The sequence below is a fragment of the Eucyclogobius newberryi genome, unplaced genomic scaffold, assembly GCF_026437365.1.
Source record: "Eucyclogobius newberryi isolate DKJ021-1_F unplaced genomic scaffold, fEucNew1.0.hap1 SCAF_4, whole genome shotgun sequence".
NCBI lineage: Eukaryota > Metazoa > Chordata > Actinopteri > Gobiiformes > Gobiidae > Eucyclogobius > Eucyclogobius newberryi.
Window position 1 is genome coordinate 29,809,695 of NW_027316056.1, and position 24,475 is coordinate 29,834,169.

General features: G+C 44.0%; 1 protein-coding gene across 4 annotated transcripts in view; it reads right to left on the reverse strand.

Annotated features, from left to right (window-relative positions):
- inpp4b (inositol polyphosphate-4-phosphatase type II B) overlaps positions 1–24,475 on the reverse strand; it is a 204,293-nt gene that overhangs the window by 69,847 nt on the left and 109,971 nt on the right. For all 4 annotated transcript variants that reach the window (XM_072462537.1, XM_072462536.1, XM_072462535.1 and 1 more), the window contains 2 exons: positions 21,624–21,693; positions 15,984–16,131 (listed from right to left, as the gene is read on the reverse strand). In XM_072462537.1, the coding sequence (XP_072318638.1) occupies positions 15,984–16,131; positions 21,624–21,693 (218 nt within the window). The remainder of the gene's footprint in view (positions 1–15,983; positions 16,132–21,623; positions 21,694–24,475) is intronic.

The following is a 24,475-nucleotide window of genomic DNA, read 5'->3' on the forward strand; positions in this document are numbered from 1 at the left end:
AAACATGGACCGGCCTCCTGCTGGTGCCAGAGTCAGGACTAAACATGGGCCGGCCTCCTGCTGGTGCCAGAGTCAGGACTAAACATGGACCGGCCTCCTGCTGGTGCCAGAGTCAGGACTAAACATGGACCGGCCTCCTGCTGGTGCCAGAGTCAGGACTAAACATGGAACGGCCTCCTGCTGGTGCCAGAGTCAGGACTAAACATGGGGAATCTGCGTTTCAGTTTTATGCAGCTAAAATCTGGAACATTCTTCCAGAAGATGTGAGACCTGAATCTAAAAACAGTTTTGTTTAGCTGTACAAATGACTGAAAGCATTTTCTTTGCACTCTTCTCTTTCATGCCTTCAACTGTTTTGTGATTTCTGTCATGTTTTTGTTATTTTAAGGATTTTTTCCTTGTTGTATGAAGCACTTTGAATTGCCTTGTGTGTGAATTGTGCTCTACAAATAAACTTGCCTTTGCCTTGTGTGGAGAAAAGAAGAACACATCAAACACGTGGAATCAATTAAAGGTCTATCATCTCAAAATATTCCAAGAGGATAAAATGAGCATTTAATATTGTTGATTTTATGTTATTTATAGTAAAGTTTTTTTTAAAATTTGGATTATTATTATGAGTGAACTACCAATGCACAAACATACATCTGCGTGTTAACTTGAAATGTTGCACTTTAAATGACACTGTTAAAAGAAATGTTCAAGTAATGTTCTATTTGCGTGCATCTTTCGTAAAGTCATATTCTAATTTAACTTTCATTATTCAATAATTCAATACTTGTTGCATTACAGCGGCGTTTTCCATTCATAATAAAATTGGCCATCAACTGACCAAACTTCAGACTAAACCTGAGCTTAGTTAGGCCAGAGCTTAAAAAGTCTAAAAATCTCTGAAATTTCAACATGTCCTGGGGCAAGAGCCTGATTAATCTAGAATTTAGTGGGACTAGTCATTCAGTAGTACGCCATCAAAACCTTTTTATTTTCTTTTAAGTACCACAGAGCCACAAACTTTGCCCAAAATGTTGAATATTTCAGAACACAATAACGCCCTATTTGTAAAGCAAAGGGGAGAAGAAGGCGCGATGGCACCACAGATTTGGCAGTAGGTGTAACAAAAGGAGGCCGCCGGGGCCGTGGTGCAGGCGAGGGTCGATCATTCCTGCTTGCTGCTGTATTGTCCAATTATTTCTGTATATCTCAAATTCAGCGGGGCAAATTATTTAGAAAGCTGCACTCCAACAGCCATTGAGATCTAAATTACAGTGATATTACAGCCATTAGAGGTTTGAGCAGTTCAATATGACGTTTAACATTGCAAATATATTGTTGAAATGCATTGCTTTATGATAACAAGCCCAATCATGTGTAATTATACCTCATGCATATTGTATACAGTGGGGCTTCAAATGAAAGGCTGTATTTACAAATGCTTATTGCTTGGACGAATTGTGAAGAGCAGACATAATTGCCGGAATGCATAATGTAGTATTTAGTTTGAACAAAAACAAAACAACAAAGCCCATGGGGTGATAGCCTCTGCTGCTTCCCGGTTCCTCCAGGTAAAGTTATATTTAGAGCACTTTGAAGTAAGAAACATGCACAACTCCAAAGACTTAACTCACTGTAGGACTCGGCAAAAAGAATGCCACAGAACAATGGTGGCGGAGGAAGGGCTAAACTAAACACACGTTCTAACACTGTGCGCATGAGTTTTCATTTGATTATTTTTAAAAGCAACAAAGATGATATTGTTTTCATCGTGGAGCTCCACAGCAAAGGATCTGACTCTTCATGACGCGCCATTTAATTTAGCTTAGGACCTGTTAAAGACAATAGTGTTAGCCTATTTTATTTTATTTTTTAAATCCTTCCAGCATCGCCATCTTAATCTATGACATCTACGTGAAACCACTGTAGCTAAATGGATGCAATAGTTTTGTTAAATAGTTTTAAGTAAACCACTTCAATAGTTCTAAGTTTTCTGGTATGTTGTGCTATAGTTCAGAAACTGCAACAGACTATAAATGTTTTAGTATTAGTCCAACCATGTTTATACTTAAGTATTGCATGAATATTTATTCTCATTAACAATATATTTTCATGCATTTTTGCAACTTCTCTTTCTAAACACAGATATAGCTGGATAATCAACTTCTTTCATTAGTGACATCCTTTTATAGAGATTCTAATATTAAGTCAATTAAGATTATTTTCTTACTGATTACTTTCCTGCAGCTCGGATGAACGGAGGAGCCGACAGAATGACTCCAGAATCCCTTGTTTATAATTTAAGCGTCACCCGACAAAAAAAACACTGGGGAATATTTGGCACAAAAATCCACAGAACTATAAACATAGCCACCCCATTTTTAATGACTCCCAGATGACGCCTTGTGCAGAAAGATGTCTCCACAGCTGGTGAGTAAATAACTTCATAACGCGCCTGAAAGTGTGTCTAGAGATCAAGCCTAATCAGCAAATACAGCCACGCACATACAGATGGTGCAGAGGATCAATTAAACACATATGCTAAATCCTTTGAGTGTTCAATTGGCAAACTCTACAGACTAATGTTAATAAAGGGATTCCTCAAGGCTCTGTCCTTGGACCACTCTTATTTACAATTGATATAAACTCAATTGGGAATAATCTAAAACACAGTACAGGGTTCAGATTAAGGATTTTCACTTGTATAGCGGTGCTGCTACACAATCTGCATTTTTTTTCAAATTTGTATAGCAATTTGATAATTGCATAGCAAAACACAAAAGTGACTAACAATCAATATTTTCCATTGATGTAAAAACGGGAGCGCGCGCGGAGGCGACGAGGGGTTTGGACGAGCGCCGCGGCTCACTGATCTCACGACAATAACTACATGTTACACAATAACTACATGTTACACAATAACTACATGTTACACAATAACTACATGTATGAACATGGATGAACACACACAGTCATATGTGAGATCAGCGGGACGCGGCGCTCGTAAAGCGCCTCATCGCCTCCGCTCGCTCCCGCGGCTCCTCCAGCTCAGCAGTTTTCACACACGTGATCTGTGACAGCTGCGGAACCCGTCAGTCATGATGTTATTGACGATCGATTGGCGAGTGATCAGTGCTTTTTAGGCGCTTTGGTGATACAATTGCCACACATTTTTGTATCGCAAAAGCTGTGATACAAAAGCACTTTTTTCTGACGAATGCATCGCATTTGAGAGAAATTACGTCGCATTTTGCGATGCGATACCGCTTATTCTGAACCCTGCAGTAGCATCCACATGTATGCAGATGATGCAATTCTGTATGCTAAGGAAGTGGTTTTAAATATTCAAGAGGATTTTCACTCCATACAACAAAACTATATTAATTTAAAATGATAAATGAATTTGAAGAAAACAAACTTCTCCAAAAGACACTCTAGTGACCCAAAAATATGTCTATTCTTACGATTGATGGTAATATGATTAAATTACCCCATTTCAAATGCTTGGCATCTGGATCGATGATAAACTCTCCTTCAACAAACACATTTTTCTTTAGAAATAAAACGTGTTTTCCTATCAACAATATTTAATATTTGATTTCACTTGCAATCTGTTCATTGCTGTTCACATCTTTTTCTTCCTCTTCCACTCTCGGGGAAGTGGAAGAGGCCCATCGATATCCTGTGGATCCAGATTCTCTTCATCTGCCTGGAAGAACTGGTTCTCCACCTGAAGAACTGGTTCTCCACCTGAAGAACTGGTTCTCCTCCTGAGTCTATTTCACGTCTGTCTGTCCGTTCGAAGAAGTCAAATTTCTCCTTCACTGCGGAACTCCTCCATGTTTCTGCTTTTTCCCAAAGAGGTTTGGTAGTTTTTCCTGGCAGAGAAGGAGGGTCTAAGGACAGGGGACACTGGGACATTGCCAAGTCCCTATGAACATTGTTTAATCTATTCTCACTGTCAACCTTCGAGGTGTGTTACAGTGTAACACACTGTAACACACTGTAACACAGTGTAACACAGTGTAACACAGTGTAACACAGTGTAACAAACTGTAACACACTGTAACACAGTGTAACACAGTGTAACACAGTGTAACACACTGTAACACACTGTAACACACTGTAACACAGTGTAACACAGTGTAACACAGTGTAACAAACTGTAACACACTGTAACACACTGTAACACAGTGTAACAAACTGTAACACACTGTAACACAGTGTAACACAGTGTAACACAGTGTAACACACTGTAACACAGTGTAACAAACTGTAACACACTGTAACACAGTGTAACACAGTGTAACACAGTGTAACACAGTGTAACACACTGTAACACAGTGTAACAAACTGTAACACACTGTAACACAGTGTAACACAGTGTAACACAGTGTAACACAGTGTAACACACTGTAACACAGTGTAACACAGTGTAAAACACTGTAACACACTGTAACATAGTGTAACACAGTGTAAAACACTGTAACACACTGTAACACAGTGTAACACACTGTAACACACTGTAACACACTGTAAATCGCTGTTGTGATTTCCGGCTTTACAAAAATAAAATTGAATTGTGTTTTATTTATTTCATATGCTGAGCCTTCTCTCAGGTGGCACTGTCGGTTCTTTTCATCTTATTTTTGTATATTTGCAGCTACTAACCGCTCTTGCCACAAAAAGGCAAAAAGAAGTACAGTTGATAAACATTTCATGCAATAAACCACATTTTCACAAACTCGGCCCAGACCCTCATCGCCTCTTTCAATTCTTATTCTATTTGCAACGTTTTCTATTCAACGTAGTCGGAAGCGATGTAAAATATTCACCAAACTGCGGAATAAATAAGAGATCATAGAAAACAGTTTTGTAGTTCTCAACAGCGCTGCAGCTGGAAGCAAAGCGCCCCTAAAGCTTCTCTGCAGGTGGCTCTGACAGACTTATGCATATGGTTTACGCACTGCGAGGAAGCCTTTAATGTAAACAGCTGTGTTATTGTGCCAGTTGCCAGCGTCTTGCATATGAATTAGTCTTTAATTATTGGGGAAAATACAACACATACAGTACATATACAAATCAGAATCTTAAAGTCTTCCAACTCGTCTAGTTTTCTAATAATAATCCTGATATTAAATAATAATTAAGGTATATATGTTCTCTTGATTCTTTGATATTGAGATTTGTGTTTAGGTTGAATTAATTGCGTGAGCACTGTTACCACTGGGAGACGCTAAATTATACTTTGTTCAATATGGAAGAAAAACACATGATTTATACAACTTTAGTCAGAGTTCTCTCAGTTTTTGGCTGAACATGACAGTGATAATAGGCTTGACCGCTCTTGGATCTCGAGGAGAGAGAGGCAGGGAACGGACAAATCCTGTGTATTTTTGAAGCCTGTCACTGAATAAAACTGTATTAAACTTTGTGAAGCGCTGGTGTCATGGCTGGTGCGCTGGTGTCGTGGCTGGTGTCGTGGCTGGTGCGCTGGTGTCGTGGCTGGTGCGCTGGTGTCGTGGCTGGTGTCGTGGCTGAAGCGCTGGTGTCGTGGCTGGAGCGCTGGTGTCATGGCTGGTGCGCTGGTGTCGAGGCTGGATCGCTGGTGTCGTGGCTGGAGCGCTGGTGTCGAGGCTGGAGCGCTGGTGTCGTGGCTGGAGCGCTGGTGTCGTGGCTGGTGCGCTGGTGTCGTGGCTGGTGCGCTGGTGTCGAGGCTGGTGCACTGGTGTCGAGGCTGGAGCGCTGGTGTCGTGGCTAGTGCCGTGGCTGGTGCGCTGGTGTCGTGGCTGGTGTCGTGGCTGGAGCGCTGGTGTCGTGGCTGGTGCGCTGGTGTCGTGGCTGGTGCGCTGGTGTCGAGGCTGGTGCGCTGGTGTCGAGACTGGTGCGCTGGTGTCGAGACTGGAGCGCTGGTGTCGTGGCTGGAGCGCTGGTGTCGAGACCGGAGCGCTGGTGTCGTGGCTGGAGCGCTGGTGTCGTGGCTGGAGCGCTGGTGTCGTGGCTGGAGCGCTGGTGTCGTGGCAGGAGCGCTGGTGTCGAGGCTGGAGCGCTGGTGTTGTGGCTGGAGCGCTGGTGTCGTGGCTGGAGCGCTGGTGTCGTGGCTGGTGTCGTGGCTGAAGCGCTGGTGTCGTGGCTGGTGTCGTGGCTGGTGCGCTGGTGTCGAGACTGGTGCGCTGGTATCGTGGCTGGTGCGCTGGTGTCGTGGCTGGTGCGCTGGTGTCGTGGCTGGTGCGCTGGTGTCGTGGCTAGATCGCTGGTGTCGTGGCTGGAGCGCTGGTGTCATGGCTGGTGCGCTGGTGTCGTGGCTGGTGTCGTGGCTGGTGCGCTAGTGTCGAGGCTGGTGCGCTGGTATCGTGGCTGGTGCGCTGGTGTCGTGGCTGATGCGCTGGTGTCGTGGCTGGTGCGCTGGTGTCGTGGCTGGTGCGCTGGTGTCGTGGCTGGTGTCGTGGCTGGTGCGCTGGTGTCGTGGCTGGTGCGCTGGTGTCATGGCTGGTGCGCTGGTGTCGTGGCTGGTGCGCTGGTGTCGTGGCTGATGCGCTGGTGTCGTGGCTGGTGCGCTGGTGTCGTGGCTGGTGCGCTGGTGTCGTGGCTGGTGTCGTGGCTGGTGCGCTGGTGTCGTGGCTGGTGCGCTGGTGTCATGGCTGGTGCGCTGGTGTCGTGGCTGGTGTCGTGGCTGGTGCGCTGGTGTCGAGGCTGGAGCGCTGGTGTCGTGGCTGGAGCGCTGGTGTCGTGGCTGGTGCGCTGGTGTCGAGGCTGGTGCGCTGGTGTCGAGGCTGGTGCCGTGGCTGGTGTCGTGGCTGGAGCGCTGGTGTCGTGGCTGGTGCGCTGGTGTCGTGGCTGGAGCGCTGGTTTCGTGGCTGGTGCGCTGGTGTCGTGGCTGGAGCGCTGGTGTCGTGGCTGGTGCGCTTGTGTCGAGGCTGGAGCGCTGATGTCGTGGCTGGTGCGCTGGTGTCGAGGCTGGAGCGCTGATGTCGTGGCTGGTGCGCTGGTGTCGAGACTGGTGCGCTGGTGTCGAGACTGGAGCGCTGGTGTCGTGGCTGGAGCGCTGGTGTCGAGACCGGAGCGCTGGTGTCGAGGCTGGTGCGCTGGTGTCGAGGCTGGAGCGCTGGTGTCGTGGCTGGAGCGCTGGTGTCGTGGCTGGTGCGCTGGTGTCGTGGCTGGAGCGCTGGTGTCGTGGCTGGTGCGCTGGTGTCGAGGCTGGTGTCGTGGCTGGAGCGCTGGTGTCGTGGCTGGTGCGCTGGTGTCGAGGCTGGAGCGCTGGTGTCGTGGCTGGAGCGCTGGTGTCGTGGCTGGTGCGCTGGTGTCGTGGCTGGTGCGCTGGTGTCGAGGCTGGTGTCGTGGCTGGTGCGCTGGTGTCGAGGCTGGTGTCGTGGCTGGAGCGCTGGTGTCGTGGCTGGTGCGCTGGTGTCGAGGCTGGTGTCGTGGCTGGAGCGCTGGTGTCGTGGCTGGTGCGCTGGTGTCGAGGCTGGTGCGCTGGTGTCGAGGCTGGTGCCGTGGCTGGTGTCGTGGCTGGAGCGCTGGTGTCGTGGCTGGTGCGCTGGTGTCGTGGCTGGAGCGCTGGTTTCGTGGCTGGTGCGCTGGTGTCGTGGCTGGAGCGCTGGTGTCGTGGCTGGTGCGCTTGTGTCGAGGCTGGAGCGCTGATGTCGTGGCTGGTGCGCTGGTGTCGAGGCTGGAGCGCTGATGTCGTGGCTGGTGCGCTGGTGTCGAGACTGGTGCGCTGGTGTCGAGACTGGAGCGCTGGTGTCGTGGCTGGAGCGCTGGTGTCGAGACCGGAGCGCTGGTGTCGAGGCTGGTGCGCTGGTGTCGAGGCTGGAGCGCTGGTGTCGTGGCTGGAGCGCTGGTGTCGTGGCTGGTGCGCTGGTGTCGTGGCTGGAGCGCTGGTGTCGTGGCTGGTGCGCTGGTGTCGAGGCTGGTGTCGTGGCTGGAGCGCTGGTGTCGTGGCTGGTGCGCTGGTGTCGAGGCTGGAGCGCTGGTGTCGTGGCTGGAGCGCTGGTGTCGTGGCTGGTGCGCTGGTGTCGTGGCTGGAGCGCTGGTGTCGTGGCTGGTGCGCTGGTGTCGAGGCTGGTGTCGTGGCTGGAGCGCTGGTGTCGTGGCTGGTGCGCTAGTGTCGAGGCTGGAGCGCTGGTGTCGTGGCTGGAGCGCTGGTGTCGTGGCTGGTGCGCTGGTATCGTGGCTGGTGCGCTGGTGTCGTGGCTGGAGCGCTGGTGTCGTGGCTGGAGCGCTGGTGTCGTGGCTGGAGCGCTGGTGTCGTGGCTGGTGTCGTGGCTGGAGAGCTGGTGTCGTGGCTGGTGCGCTGGTGTCGTGGCTGGAGCGCTGGTGTTGTGGCTGGTGCGCTGGTGTCGTGGCTGGAGCGCTGATGTTGTGGCTGGTGCGCTGGTGTCGTGGCTGGTGCGCTGATGTCGTGGCTGGTGCGCTGGTGTCGTGGCTGGTGTGCTGGTGTCGTGGCTGGAGCGCTGGTGTCGTGGCTGGTGTGCTGGTGTCGTGGCTGGTGCGCTGATGTCGTGGCTGGAGCGCCTCCAGCTGCCTCCAGCCGCCTCCAGCCGCCTCCAGCCGCCTTCACGGCCTTGCTCAGTTTAAACAAGCCTTTCATATTGCCCTTTGCCTTTGTCGATATTTATGACTGTCCAATAATTGCTCTCAATCCCAGATTTTGAGAAATTGCCAGTGTGCGTTTCATAAGGTGACGCCGCCCTTGAACTTGTCATCCTTTTTTGAGTTAAACTTGTGCCAAATTTAAACAGCTTCTGTCACTGCCATTTTGATGTATTGCTTTTATGAGAATGGGGCTGACAGAATTCCACGCGCCAAATGGCCTTCTCTGTGGCCTATGTCGAGGAATAAAACCGCCACTTTATGGACGTTAATGGAAGCTTGACAAGGATATCAAAGCAGCAGCGTTGTATAGCGGATTGCACATTCCTCAGCTGGTTAAATCCGACATAGGTTTTTCCTAATGGTTTCAATCAAACGCACTGTTTCCAGCATTGCTACTTGACGCTCAAGCACCCCTTTTAGTCAATCAAAAACCAATGCTCTCTGATTTTTCTCATCTAAAACATCAAATGGAGGGTCGTTGCATCCTTTTACACATTGGCCCTTCAACCGTTTTATTTGGGTGTAATAGTGTTAAAGCGTTAACATCTCCAGAGGCGTTGGTGATTTTGTGTCAGGAAGTCCACAGCGGAGGTCAGTCCAGATGAGCTCAATGTAAATAAAGATAATGAAGCGCACAATGGGCAAACAGCAGTGCTGGCCAAATGAGGGTGATAAGACAGAGGGATGCAGCAGAGATATACGCTATCCCCTTCTTGATCAGAGCGTCACTGTCTGGGAGGAACGGGCCACGAGACATTAGCAGGAAATGAAGGCCGACTAAAGGCCAGGATGTTAAGCTGCTTTTGAGATGCATTAAAAGTCGGTCAATATTATTACATTTGTAGCACTTATAATGGATACGAAGGGTGTAGTTGGTTTAATCAAAGGTAAACATTAAAAAAGGTGTGAAAAGACATTCTTGTTAGAACCCTCTCTGTGGTGGTGTTATTGCTTTGCCTGGAATGTTCTACAATAGATCAGCAAGTTTATTTCTAAAGCACAATTTGTACATAGTAAGCAATTCAAAGTGCTTTACATAACAGGAACAAATGAAAATGACAATACAAACAGATGAAAACATAAATAATAAATGTAAAATGTTCTTTAAAATAGAAGTGCAGATACAATTATTTCAGTTATATGCACAGTTAAACAGAATTGTAGAAGCCGGTCTCACGTCTTCAGAAAGACTTTAAGATTTAGCTGCATAAAACTGAAATGCAGTATGGCATTAAACCCGGCGTACGGAGGTTTCAGAGACGAGGCAGAAGGTGATCTGCGCTCAGAGGGGAGAAGGGCCCATTTGAAGAGGTTTGTGTTTAGTGCACAATGCGTATAGATCGCTTTACTTTATATCTGCAAGAAATGCCAAATACTAGCCTATTATTTCGTTTCATTCGGGGGGAAGTAAAAGAGTTATTTGTATTAGTGTTTAGTCATTTTGTAACCGAAAAGGCGCTGGCTCATTTTGTTTTATTTAAGCAGAAGATGGACATAAAGTTTACCTAAAGCAAGCATCCGTCAATAAAATGTTACGGTCATAGACATAGGCCGATTCTGAAGCTCCGTCCTCCTAAGTTTTGTTTTGAGCTAAGTGAAGCCCAAGAAAATATACATATAAAAAAGTCACTGCACTTGAGCACCTCTTTCCACAAACTGATAAATGACGGGGAAATGTGTTTGTCAGGGAAGCAGAGTTTATGTGCCTCTGATGCAGCGTCTCCCTCCCCTCATCCCTTTTGCTCTTGTGTCAATCAAACCCGCTCGTTATCGGCTCATTTTTAGGTAAATGTCATTCATAACTCACTTTGCAATGTCCTTACATGGTGAAATGGAGGCGCGGAGGAGGCGCGTTGTGATCCGTGAGGAGGAAATTACCTGCTGGAGTGCGGAGGAGGGACGCTTTTATAAGTTTGAATATTTTCTACGTACGTGAAGTTCAGGTTTTGTCCACGCACTGTTTTATAAATGAGTCCCCTAATCGCTGCTCAGTTTACGTGTATGTTTTTGTGCAATAATAACACTTGTAATTGGATAAATGCAAGAGAAATAAGTTTAATGCCATGTTGTGGAACATTCCAGGCAATGCAATACCTTGCATTTAAAACATGTAATCTGTGTTTACATGCATAACTTATTGCCCTTTAGACCTTTAGCCCCAAAGGTTGGAGTGAAATTACCCCACAAAGACCACCATGCAGCTGTAAACTGGAATTATAACCTGTTGCTATACAACAGGTTATAATTCCAGGTTTGTTTGAAACAGGTTGAACAGGTTTGTTTGAAAAACAAACTTCCTATAAGTGATCTGTTCTTTTCTTCTGTATCTACCTGCGTTGCATCAATGAAATTTCCCCATGTGGGACAATAAAGGAATATCTTATCTTATCTTGTTGAATAATCCAGTAATTCCCGGATGCTTTTGTTTGTTTGTTTATAAAGACAAAAGTATAGGTTGTTTTCGGCTCTTCCTGGTCTTCCCAGTCCGACAGATCTGCCAGCTTGGCCACGCCCCCTGCCGCCCGGTGGTCTCTGGGGAAGCGTGCGGGAGCATGACAGCTCCTTCGACTCTGTTCATTGGTGTTGTGCATCGTTTCCTGATCTCTATTCCCTCCTTCATCCAGCATCTTTCTGTTCCAATTATTTTTTAGTTGTTCCAATCAGCTTATACGTGACGTCACAGCAGTCAGGTGATGCTTCTGAGGAAGGTGAAGTAAAAAAAACAGCCTTTTTCTTTAGAAACAAAAAAACAAAAGTGTATTTAAATGTGGACATGATGAATTTCATCAATGGAGTAACTACTGGATAATTACTGACCTAGGGTAAACTCTGGATAGAAGCACATAGTATACATTACACAAATATTGAACTGAATTTTTAGTAATTGTTTAGTAATAATGATATTATTACTAAACTATAATAACTATAATATTATTACTAAACTATTACTAAAAATTCAGACATTTTATTCAAATATGTAAGTGATATATGTGACTGACCGTGGATAAACCAGTTACAAGTCTAAGATACAGACATTATACCATCCCAAAACAGCTAGTTTCAAGAGACTACGTGATGTTAATTATTCAGAAAGTGCTTACATTAAATTCAAGCCAGTATTTATAACGTAGAGTGCACTGAAGCAGCATGTTAGCTTAGCATTGCTCCGTCTCTGCTCCGGTGCCCGAGGCAAAAGTGGCGGGCTAAAGTGACATCACAAAACCACCTTAAATTACAGCGTTAAAGCAATACTTTAGAGTAAAAGTACCTCAGTTCCGTTGCAATGTAGTCCAGGGAATCATAAGCTCTGGAGAAAGTCTGGACAAATGAATAATGTCTCTGAAGAGACCGCGTAGCTGCTGCTGAATCAGCAGCCATGTGGTTCGCAGCTGATTGGTGGAAAAATATCAACAATACGCTGGCTAGAAAAAGGTGACGCCCCCAGGAGAGCAGGAAAAAGACTCGAAAACTACCAATTTTTAACAGCTTAATGTATACGTTTAAGACAACCAATAGTGTTATCTGAAGCACACAGGGGCTCCTTCATAACTTCAACTAGCACATTCTGCAAAAAAACGAAAATCACACATTTGAAAAAAAAAAAAAAATCTATCTCAGTTTCACCGAGGCCGACTTGTGGCGGATTTACCTGTGGTCACATATTATATATCACTTACATATTTGAAGAACATGTCTTTCACATTAAGACGTTATATTTTGGTTTTGGTTGGATTTATAGTTTGCTGTCAATATGGTAGCTATAAAATGCAGAAATATCTATATTGCAAAATGCATTTATTACTTTTCTCACATATGGTGAATCCATTTCGATTTATATGAATCCTGGTCCTCAGAGTCATGCTGGTCCCTGTATTAAAAGTGACTGGGAGCGGTGACTAAGGGTTACGAGCGGTGAGGAGCTGTCATGTGGCCACCTTTATTTCATGCCGCGTTATGGTGCAGCCTGTTCAATTTAATCACACAGACCTTTGTGTGCAGGTCAATAAAGGTTGCGTGAGAGGACTGGGGAGGAAAAGCACTCCTACAGAATGTGGAGTATTAACAACAGGATGGATTATATTCACCGACAAAAACAAAAGAAAAAAGGCTCTATTACTTAAACATGTTCATCCTAAACTTGCTTTTCTCCCTTAAACTTAAACATACCCTAAGTAACTTTACTAATTCACAAAGGTAATTCAAGAAGGTCGATGGGTTTTCTCCTCTAACTTGGGGAAAATGCCATCGTGTGCCATATTTATGTAATCGGGGGTGAACATCTTAAGCCTCCCCCAGGACATAAACAACATTTTTGCCAAGTTGAGATTGTCCCTTGATATTTCGAAAATGTAAAATGGTTTAGGGGAGATGTCGTGGCGAGCATTTAGGTGGAGCATGTTCAGTGGTGAAGAAGAAACAACAGAATAAACCCCAAAAGTGCTTCTAGCTTATGAGAAAAACATTGCAATAACAGTTTACTGCTTCCACAAAGTTGTGCTCAACATACAACTGCGTCAATCAGAACAAAACAGAGCATTACATTAAACATGACTTGACGTTAAAAGTTAAATTATGAATTAATTTACATAATCTGTCCGTTAAAATCAGAAAATAACGACTCAATGCTTCCTCTACGTGCACATTATCGGCAAGCGTGTTTCCACCACCAGTTTAAGCTTAGATATTCCTTTTTGGCATGCAAAAGGAGACACGTTTCTACTGCCAAACACGCACACTGTGGCTGTGTAAACTAGGCCTTTGAAGGAGCTCTTCAGTGTTGCGAAAGTACCATCTGATTCTCAAAGAGCCACCCACCACCCGGCGCCGCAATCCCAACCCAGGCTCGCTCAGAAGTGACAGAATTGGCCGCGCGGCGAGGCGGCGTGCAGACAGACAACATTTAAAAGGGATTATAAAAGGAGGCGCTTAAAAGACGGCGCGGCCCATGCCTGTTAATAAACAAACGTGGCAGAGGGGTAGTCACCGCCGCCCGCTGAGCGCTCACGGGCTGCGCTGCACTGATAAGGCGGTTAAATACATCTGTTGTCATTTGCTTCTAATTTTGGTCCCAATAATCAGTTTGTTATAGGCGGTTTAGGTTGAAGATGAGTGTATTCAAATATAGAGACGTGAAAAGGTGAATACAAATATTAGTTGAGCTTGATATTGAGGTCACACAAAGTTGAGACCAAATTTTTGATACATTTGTGGTTGTGTACCAGCAGAGTTTCTACATTTGATTGAAATATTGTTAGACATTATTTGGTCTACAGTTGTCAGATGGACACAGTATTACCAGATACATGTCGACACTAAAACAAGTTTAGGTTCTAGGTGAACTCTGCACACCAGACTGGGAAACAGGTGCGAAGGAGCTTACTACAACACACTGTCTCACTCTTCATTTACTTTATTATACATGCTATGATAATAAACTTGATATATGACGTCTACGTTTATGGACAAAAGATCCAAGCAAATAGAAATGAGGGCGGCAACTAGTTTTTCAACATATCCTGTTTTTTCTGTCTTTTGTTTGTCCATGTCACAATGTTATTTTTTTAAATGTTTGATTTTGTTGCCTGTAGGCTTTATCAGACATGAGAGGAAAGTGAGAAATGGGCGATGAGAGAGACGGGAGGACATGCAGTAAATGTCGGAGCCGGGATTCGAACTCTCACCAACAGGCAGCACAATCCATGTCACACTTTTACGAGGACATTATGTCAAGAAATATTACCTCAATATAGTTTCAACAATGAACAAAATGATTTGCACAAACTTCTCTCCTTATTTGCATTTTACAAATGATTGCTAAATGGGCTTTAAATCCACTAGCGCACATTGCAAGGACTATTATCTGTCAAATTATAGCGCTATTTTTGAAGCGGCATAAAGATGAATTTTGTTGTTGTTGTTGTGGTGGTGGGCGAATGTGTCTGAATGCATATGAGAGGTGTTGCCGGGGACGACAGGCCAGTTGAGGGATGATGTGTCTTGACAAACAGTGGTGGAGCCGGAGGGGAGGTACTTTGTGATCTAGATAGGGTGCATGCTCACACTGCAGAAACATCATCCGCCTCTGTCCTTGTCTTAACCTGGCCTCATTCTCTCACCACGTTAACTGCACCGGACTTAAAGATGGGCTCTGCTTTCTACTGAGACTCGCAATGGGAAGAGATCGCCTCAAAATCAGTCACACTTAGTCCACATCTTAAATGAAGGAAATGTACAGTTACAACGCGGTTAAAAAGTTAATTTTACATAATATGTGCCGCCATTACAAAGGTCATCCAGTAAGAACTATAAACATGAAGTTAAATGTCTGTAAATGTTCTTGTTGCGCATGTAAATCCATGTAAATAACTTATAATAATTCACATATGGTGGGTAGAGGATTCACTCAAGCGTGTTCAAGATGGGATTGGATATGAACTGGAACCATTGGAACTGGAACCATTGTAAAACGCTGTATTTCAACTATTTTCTGTATTTCAACTATTTTGCTAAAATGATTCATCTTCAGTAAAATAACTGACTTATTCTGTACAAATAGTTAAGCTTACTTACTTACTATTAAGAGTTCTTATTACAGCAAACATATTTACTGTGTACCTTATATGAATGATTGTCCTGTGAGCAGGCCGGTAAAAAAGTAAAGTAATAACCACAAAACAAAGATGTGTGAAGTAAATAAATATGTATGCTATGCCAACGATTATAGGTAAAGATAAAGAAGGACAATGGGGTAAAAGCTCTTTAATCCCTATTCGTCCTGGAGTGTTCCATCATAGAAAAGATTCAAGTGTAGTCATCCGGACACTGTTTTGAATCAAGATGTTTTTAATTGAATTTGAGTGCTGGGAGCTCTGATTTGAAGATACTCTGATCTGTGTGAGCCCTGCCCACAGGGAGGAGTTTCTGGATATTAGCCTGTCTTGTTAATAGACAGTATTTGTTAACAGTTTTTTAGTTTAACCTGAATCCAATGCAATGAGGAAAGTAGCAAAGACTGCTACATAGACTAAACAGCCACAACACAAAAGACTGTCAACACAGAAGGCACGCGATTTCTGGATTTTAGAGAGTCGTGCATCTTCAACAGTGAGGGGAAGATTCTAAGCAGGAGAAGATTTGTTTTAAAGGAGGACATTTTTGTTAAAGAAATGGAGGTTTAATGATCAATTTACTTCGGAAGCGCCATAAAGAAAAGAGTCTCAATTTAGAACACCTTAACTACACTTGTGTTACACTATCAAACATCTTTTTTCTAGTTGGCGCAGCAACATTACATATATTTAGTGTTTAGCGCGTTTAATTTGTCTAATTTAGCGCTGTACATTTCCGTGCAGTTGGTCTCTTTTTCGGCGACGGTTTTCAGTAACCGCTCGACTCACCGGACCGCGTCCTCCTGAACGTAGAGGCCGATGAGCTGTTTGGGGACGCTCAGTGACAAGGTGCACTCCTCCATTTGCTCCCGGACCAGCATCCACTTGCTGTCCGCCGTCTGGAACCTGTACACCTTACACACCGGGTTCTTGAACACTAAAACCAGAGAGAGAGAGATAAAAAAAGAAGATGAATGGAGTAAAGAAATAATTCATCACTTTTTAATATATTTGGGGAAAGAGGGAGATCAGAATCAACAAGCCGGCCTCCTCAAGGACATGTCAGAGCCAGACTGTTTAGAGGTCCTGTGAAATATGAAGCACAAATGAAAGTCTATAATCAATAACTGTGTCTGCCGTAGATAAGCGCTTCCTCGTCCTCCTCGCGGGCTTTTTCAACCGTTTGCTTCGGTGAACGGCTCTCTCGCCATGCCCGCGTTAAATAGGCCGCGCTTTGCTAACGAGACGGCGACGGCAACGGTCGTTAACTTTCCTTTAAGTAACTGTCTATCGATGCGCGCGGGCCAAATCAAATAACGCCGTTTAACAAGTATTATCATTCCGCACCGCTGCGAGAAAGGTGCATCCTAGTCTCTAATATACAACCTACAAATACAAAAGGTAAAAAGCTGTATGAATAACAGTGGAGAGCGTTTACTGCAGAGTCAGGTTGGCTTGCACACGGCCCCAGTTAGAGTCCATTTTATACATATTTGATTCTATTGGCCTCGAAAAGGTCTGTGCTTTTCAAACGCTTCGATTCAGGAGTCCTTTACACGGCTACGCAGGTAAGGAACGCACAAAAGCCGTGCAAGTCAAGCGTGGCTATCCAAAAAAGCTAGAGGTATTGCATAAAAACGTTTCTTTTTTTCCCTTTTTCGTTCATTCGAATCATTGCATCGAAGTCGGCCGCGTTTAGTCCGACAAAACTAACAGCGACTTTACAACATCCCTATACAGGCCGAATCCAAAAGTACAGAAATGCCTCGCCGTGAAAAGCGTCGGCGTCTCCTTTTGGCTTGGCCGTGCAGCATTCAGAGTCGAGACGGCCCGGGGGCTGGGGTGTCGACCGTGCGACCGATTCAAATGTGCGCGTCGCTGCTAAAAACATCCCCGCCTCGATTCCAAAGCGAGCCGAAACGTTTTATCGGTTCCGCATTGGGCGGACGAGCCTGCGCGGCGCCATCCCGGGCTGCCCGCGTTCAAAGGCATCCGCCCAAGTGTCCGGACCATTAATCTTGTCGGTGCCACGTCGTTTGACCTTAAATTATGCCCTTCAAACATGGGCGGGTCGGAGCGCACCGCAGGCTATGAAACTGTCAGCGCGCGGTGACGGTGCCCGCCGGCAACCGGGGGGTTCAGAATGCAGTCGGACGGGCGAGAGCCGGGTCTGAAACGTGGCGGCAGAGGTGAAATACGGATATATCTTCTCTTACATTTATTCTTGGGTTTCAGCTTCTCGTTTGTAGGTGCCGTTTATGAGTCATGGCACCGGCGCCGTCTTTTATTCAGTCTGAAACCCATGGAAATAACCCGCGCATAAACTGACACGTTTTTAAAATCATGGTTTAAAAGATCAAGACACGAAGCGCTGAACATCTCACAGCAGCAGCTCAGTTTGTTCAATTAAATTCATTTCATTGAGACACTTCACCTGCATCTTTTGACACAAATATTTTAAACTCGATGAAAAAGGAATGCTGATCTAGTTGACTAAATCTATGAAAGAAAATATGTATATTTTAATTGATTATGGTCTGTTTGTATTATTTGACTACATTTTAGTTAAAGTTTTAGTTGACAAAAAAAATCATGTAAATTCAGTCATTTATTAGGGCTGGGGGAATATAGAATAAAGTGTTTTTAATAATAATTTTTAACTGAAATATTTGTTTTAGCCTATGTTCTGCTTATTAGACAGTAGAAATGTAAATCTATTTTTGAAGAGGTAAATTTTGCCTGTCAACCTAAAATATTACATACATAATACACAGGTAACCTTCACTTATAAATTAATAAAGCAGAATACTTTGTCTATTATAACAAATAGCCAATAGAAAGTCTAATTGATCAACTTCTCCTCATTCTCCCCTTTTGTCATTTGTCACTTTTCTCTTTATCTGTGGCCAACTTGTGTTTTCACCAGTTTTATTTAAGTATTGCTTGTGCATTTCTGTGATGAGGTTTATTTTTAAGCAGGCTGCAAATGAAAAACATCCAGTCCATAGTAGCAATGTGACATCTGTGCCTGATGCTAATAATTCAGCTTTTATGACCCACACGTCCCCGTCCTCCACATGGGCCACGTTTGTTTGCTTCGGCCTTGACTGAGGGATCTGAGTTAAAAGAGAGATGAAAGTCCACCGTGACTGACACATTCTCAAAAGGTTTGGGACAAATCTGCACAACATGAAGCTGTCTGCAGTGAACTCAAGGAGAGAAACGGGCAAACGCGTTGTTGCATGTGTACACGTCGCCTTTTCCTGAAAACTCAAACGTGACTCGAACACAGAATGAAACGATCCTTGTCCAGACTTTGAGAACAGGATACGCAGACGAGAAGAGGCTGTGACACAAGCGGGTGTGAGAAGTGAAAAGAGGCGCTGCAGCCAGAGAGGAAACATGGCAGAAGTATTCATATTACCCAGCCCTGGTCATTATGATTACCGGATTTTCCGGACTATAAGTCGCATCGGCCAAAAAAAATGTATAATAGAGAAGAAAAAAAACATATATAAGTCGCACTGGAGTATAAGTCACATTTTCTGGGGACATTTATTTGATCAAATCCAAGACCAAGAACAGACATTTCATCTTGAAATGTAATTAAAAATAATAACAGATGAGAGAACATGTGAATAGGTGTACGTATGCTAACGCTAACACCTTCAGCTACATGAGGCACAGACAGAACTGTGGTAAGTGTCTGGTATGTTAACGTAACATTAACAGTTATTCAGATAACTATAGCATAAAGAACATGCTAACAAGTTTACCAAAGCATCAGTTTTACCCCAAATCACTAAATCCATTGAATTCTTCTTCCTCTGTGTCACTTCTAAACAACTCCACAAACTCCAGAGGAAGAGGAAGTGCTGATTCTTCTTCTGCGTCGCTTAGAGCCTAGAGCGCCCTCTTGTGAAAACAACAAATAATATCACATACAAGTCGCTCTGGAGTATAAATCGAAAACTGGCCAAAACTATGAAAAAAGGTGCAACTTATAGTCCGGAAAATGCGGTACTTTTGTTTAAGTTTTAGTCACCAAAAGTATGACAGACAAAAACGATGACGACATAATATAAATGACTCACATTACTTCATGCAGACGGCCATTCCTTTGTATTTATGTGAACCTGAAGAATAAAGTCTCAAGCTGTTTTGTGTCGAGATAATAAGCTGTTTTCTGTATCTCTTTTGTAAGTCTGTGCTATATAAAGACATAAATTGAACCATTTTAAATTAGATAATCACTGTCTAAGACTAATGCCTTATTTTCAACTTCACTGCTAGTCAAGAAACTGGTGGAAAAACAATTTCAGTAGTTTTTTTTTTGTACATTAAATTGTCATAATAAATTGACAGCTGTCTAAATCCTCCACATTTCTTTTGCTTTGGCCACGACTGAGGGATGAGAGTTAAACGAGAGATGAAAGTCCACTGTGACTGACACCTTCTCAAAAAGACGTAACGTGATGGCTGCAAATTGAATTTCATCTCATATTCAAAATTTCAAGTCTGGTGAGCTCATTATGCCAGAAATGATAAGAACGTAATAGTGCAAGCAGCCTCTACTACTGACAGTTGGAGTCGTGTTTCCCCCCCCCAATTATGGACTTCTCCTAATTAACAATGATTAAGTAATAGACATTCTTCCAAAATGACCCAGGGACAGATTTTCAGAAGGCGTTGGGATTAAATTTCCCGGACAGCGCTGGCGTGAGCATCAGGAGAGCTGGAGGACAAAAGCAAACGGGACGCAGGGGACACGAGGGTCTACCAGAATGAAAGCGACGCCGACTTCCACCTCCGTCGGACAAACGGATTAACCTATGACACCCCCCCATCGCTGTACTAATCTGTCCACCAATCAGACAATCAGACACCTCCGTTGTCCTGTCCCACCCCCCCCCCCCCCAATACCTCTTAAGAAAATGACTTGCGGAGACGGGGGCCGCTTGTTGCGGTGCGCGTCGTTCTCATTTTGGAAAGGCAATAAAAGCGGACGCCCAGAATTGCATTAGGGAACGTGTCCGTATCCTCTGGGACGGCGCGGTTTGTGACGGAGCGCAGATGTGCACCTCCAAACACGCTCGGCGGTTTGGGGGATAATTGCACCACTGACAATAAGTGGCGGCGACGGTACGGAAGGAGAGACGGGGATCTGGATGAGAGCGGTTGTACATGTGTGATCTATGAACGCTGCCGTGGAGAGTTATGGGGGAAATCCAGTACGTCGTGGTCGGAATGTGTGGCATCATTTAATTTATCCGCACAAAAGGCACATCCCTCAAGAATGGCATGGATAACATATTATTTTGTTTCAGGGCTGTTGACATAATATGTCATATGTCATATATAGGTAAAGGTTCAATTTGCACCAGTGATAAATCTGTCGAGTATGTATCGGGAAGAGACCGTAACAATCCAAGCTCAAAACCTCCTATAAACATAATATCGTATTTTCCGGACTACTAGTTTTTTCATAGTTTGGCCGGGGTGCAACTTATACTCCACCTTATGTGATATTATTCATTATTTTCACACTGGCAACCACAAGAGGGCGCTCTAGGCTCCAAGCTACACAGAAGAATAATCTGCACTTCCCCTTCCTCTGGAGTTTGTGGAGTTGTTTAGAAGTGACACAGAGGAAGAAGAATTCAATGGATTTAGTGATTTGGGGTAAAACTGATGCTTTGGTAAACTTGTTAGCATGTTCTTTATGCTATAGTTATCTGAATAACTGTTCATATGTTACGTTAACATACCAGACACTTACCACAGTTCTGTCTGTGCGTCAAGTAGCTGAAGGTGTTAGCGTTAGCATACGTACACCTATTCACCATGTTCTCTGATCTGTTATTATTTTAAATTGCATTTCAAGATGAAAAGTCTGTTCTTGGTCTTGGATTTTATCAAATAAATTTCCCCCCCAAAAATGCGACTTATATGTTTTTTCTTCTCTATAATGCATTTTTTGGGTGGTGCAAGCTCTATAATCACACAGGAAGTTTCAAACACTTCTAAAGTTATGGGTCTGTTGCAAGGAGACTTCTTGAAGTTGCATTTGCGCTAATCACTAATTCTAATCATTCTATGCATAACTCACTGTAACGAAGCCTTTATGATGTTTAAAGTGCTGTTCTTTGCAGTACAATGTTGTTGATAAAACTCTAGCACTGCAGCTGACAGTAAAGATTGGGACAGTTTGTATATTTGAGCAGTAGCAACCACTTAATTAAAACTTCAAAAACGTCAAACCAACATTAAACAACACATAAAAAACATATCTTTACTCGCAATTCTTTCAATATTTTATTCTGTCTTTGAATAATTCTTGAAGCCAATTAATATAGTTCCAATCGTCTGCATAAATCATCATTGCAATAGTCCTGAACACAATGGAATGAAGAGGTTTTCCGTTCTTACCGGGTCCTGACAGTGGATTGGTCTCTCGGTCGAGGCAGACATGGGACGCTGACTCACAGACCAGGGGACACTGCAAAAGACCACAAAAAGAACATTATTAGTCCTCCAGATAAAAGCAGCTGGCGAGAAAGCACTTTCGTGAAGCAGTTGTACCTTTCATATTGCACTGTGATTGAAAAGTAAGAGCACATTGTGAAATTAGGTTTGATGTATCATATTAGAGGTAAAATAATACCATAAACTAACAATACCAATAACAATAATTCAATCATTGCAATGTTCACTTTCTGCACTGTAAATGTTGTGTATACTCAAGACAACTGCATTGTTATTATTAGTATTTTCTATTATATGTTTTATTACATTGTTATTATATATATTTATAATTTGTATTAGTAAATGTAATTTGTATATATCTTGCGTTAATTATTGTTCATTGTTGTATGTTGCACCTTAACACCAAAGCAAGTTCCTATGTTTGTGAGTTGTGTTCACTGACAATGGCAATAAACATGTTCTGATTTTCTAGGACAGTATATAACGTTTGGTAATGGAATTGAAACACACATTTGGTGACTAGCAATTAAAAAAAAACCTAACAAAGCAATGGCACTTGACCAGTTCTTCAATCACTAATTGAATCATTTCGAGACTATGGAAAAGATTAAATATTCTATACCAATTTCCACACCACAATCATGACTAAAACACATGTCATACAAAATGTAGCTGTCAACACAAAATAAAATAAAGATATTACACATTATACTTAAGCTAGTTTCATCAACAATCCAAAACTATTCAAGAGAAATCAAACTTTGTCCTATTTATTTACCTAATCACTATTGATACCTGCTCATATCTAGTTTCTGTAGCAATTACAGAATGAATTAGCAACTGGGAATTGACTTTTTTGACAACCCTAGTGTGTAGAGTAGACTGTACAGCAAAACTAAAAACGTTTCCCTGCATTTTTACTTCAGGGTTAACCACGACAACTTTATGAACATATTTTGTACTCTCCCACTGTATATCTGTAACTGTGTAACTGTATATCTCCCATTAAACACAAAAACAGACCTCCAAAACGACACATTGTTCCTTTAATTGAACACGCCGCTATTCCCCCATACGGCATTAGCTCCGTGCTGTGGCTGTGACAAACTTCTCTTGTATATACGTTCACCTCGCTGCATCTTCAAAGCCTCCTCTCTCATACGGAGCCAAATGCGAGTGCGGCGCGCCTCTTTGTTCTGTTCGGATGCCGGCGCCGGCGTCGCCTTCAGTGCAATCAGTGGAGCCCCAGCAGGTGACGGCTGAGGGGAAGGGCCCCGCTGCACCGCACTACTGTATTTTCACATTCATCATGGCTTTGGGGCTCCTGACAGTACCGTGTGCCGCGAGTGCGGGCCCGGAAATGGCCCTGCAGCGAAAATAATGCAAAACTCAACAGTTGGAAATGTCGGCGTATCTGAGGATGAACGTCTTACACTTAATTTTACAGTACACTTGGGTACGAAAATGTCACTCTAATTAGGTAAGTGTCTGTAATTGGTTCTTTTGAGGAAGTTAAGTTATTACTGTGTTTGTATAAGAAATTTAAAATAATTAGCCTTAATGTCAGCAGCTGAAGAACCCGCAATGACTCATCTGTGCAAATGAGCAGCCATTCTGAGGGCAATACTTTTAGTCTGTTTTTATGGCTAAAACTACTGTTGATAATAGCACTGGATTGTATCATCGAAAGAACATTAAAACATTTAATGCCGTGAACATAAATGCAGTGAATCACAAGCTTGAGCAAGTTCCAAAGCTGAATAGGATAGAGCTGGGAGGGCACCAGATGTAGAACCTTTAGTGAGACTTCAAGGAGGCAGAAAGGAAAGGGGGAAAAAAAACAGCAATAATGAAACAAAAATAGCACACAAAAAAAGGCTCAACTTCAGTACAAACCAGTATTGTTTTGTTCCCTGTATTGCACTGCACAAAACCAAGAAGTTAGTTAGTCTTGGTGAAATACTAGATGCCATGCAAAAATTAGAACAGAATTTTGTTCAGTGTTTCCCTTGACAACCCTTCACTATTCCCTTGATTTTTGACGGATTCATTGTAATCGGTGGAGCGGTTCTGTAAGGTGGGACTTTGGAGACCATTTGTGTCTGCTAACGATGGCCCAGGTCTTGAACATCATTTTTAAGTGAAGTAATAATAATGGCAATTACCAACAGCAAAAGGCTATACTCCAGGTGGGTGGTCGGAGTTCAAATATGCCGGGGCCTTGTTCACGAGTGATGGACATTGAGATTGACAGGTGCACTGGTGTATCGGACCGTCACTCTATGTTCCTAACCTCAGCGATGGTCATGAGCGTCGAGTTATGACCGAAAGAACAAGATCACGGATACAAGCGGTCAGACTGAGTTTCCTCCGCAGGATTGCTGGGCGCTCCCTTAGAGATAAGGTGAGGAGCTCCGAGTAGAGCCACTGCTCCTCCACGTCGAGAGGCGCCGGCTGAGGTGGCCCGGACAGAGGCTCCTCCCCCTGAGGAGTTGGAAGAAGTGCCTGAAGAAGCCCCTGCACAAACTGCTGCCTCCGCGGCCTGGCTCTGAATAAGCGGTAAACAATAAGATGGATCTTTCTGAAATCATTTCCTGGGTCACAAATGCATGATGATGATGCAGGGCAGTGCCTCACATCAGGAAGGTCATGGGTTCACACAGTGGCCCCTCGCATGGTCGCATTGGCTCAGGACTAACTCTTCACATCGGATCTACCATTTTGTTGTACCATTTGTAGGTGTAATAACGAATAAACAACTAGGAACACTACACTATTAAATAAGCGCAGACACA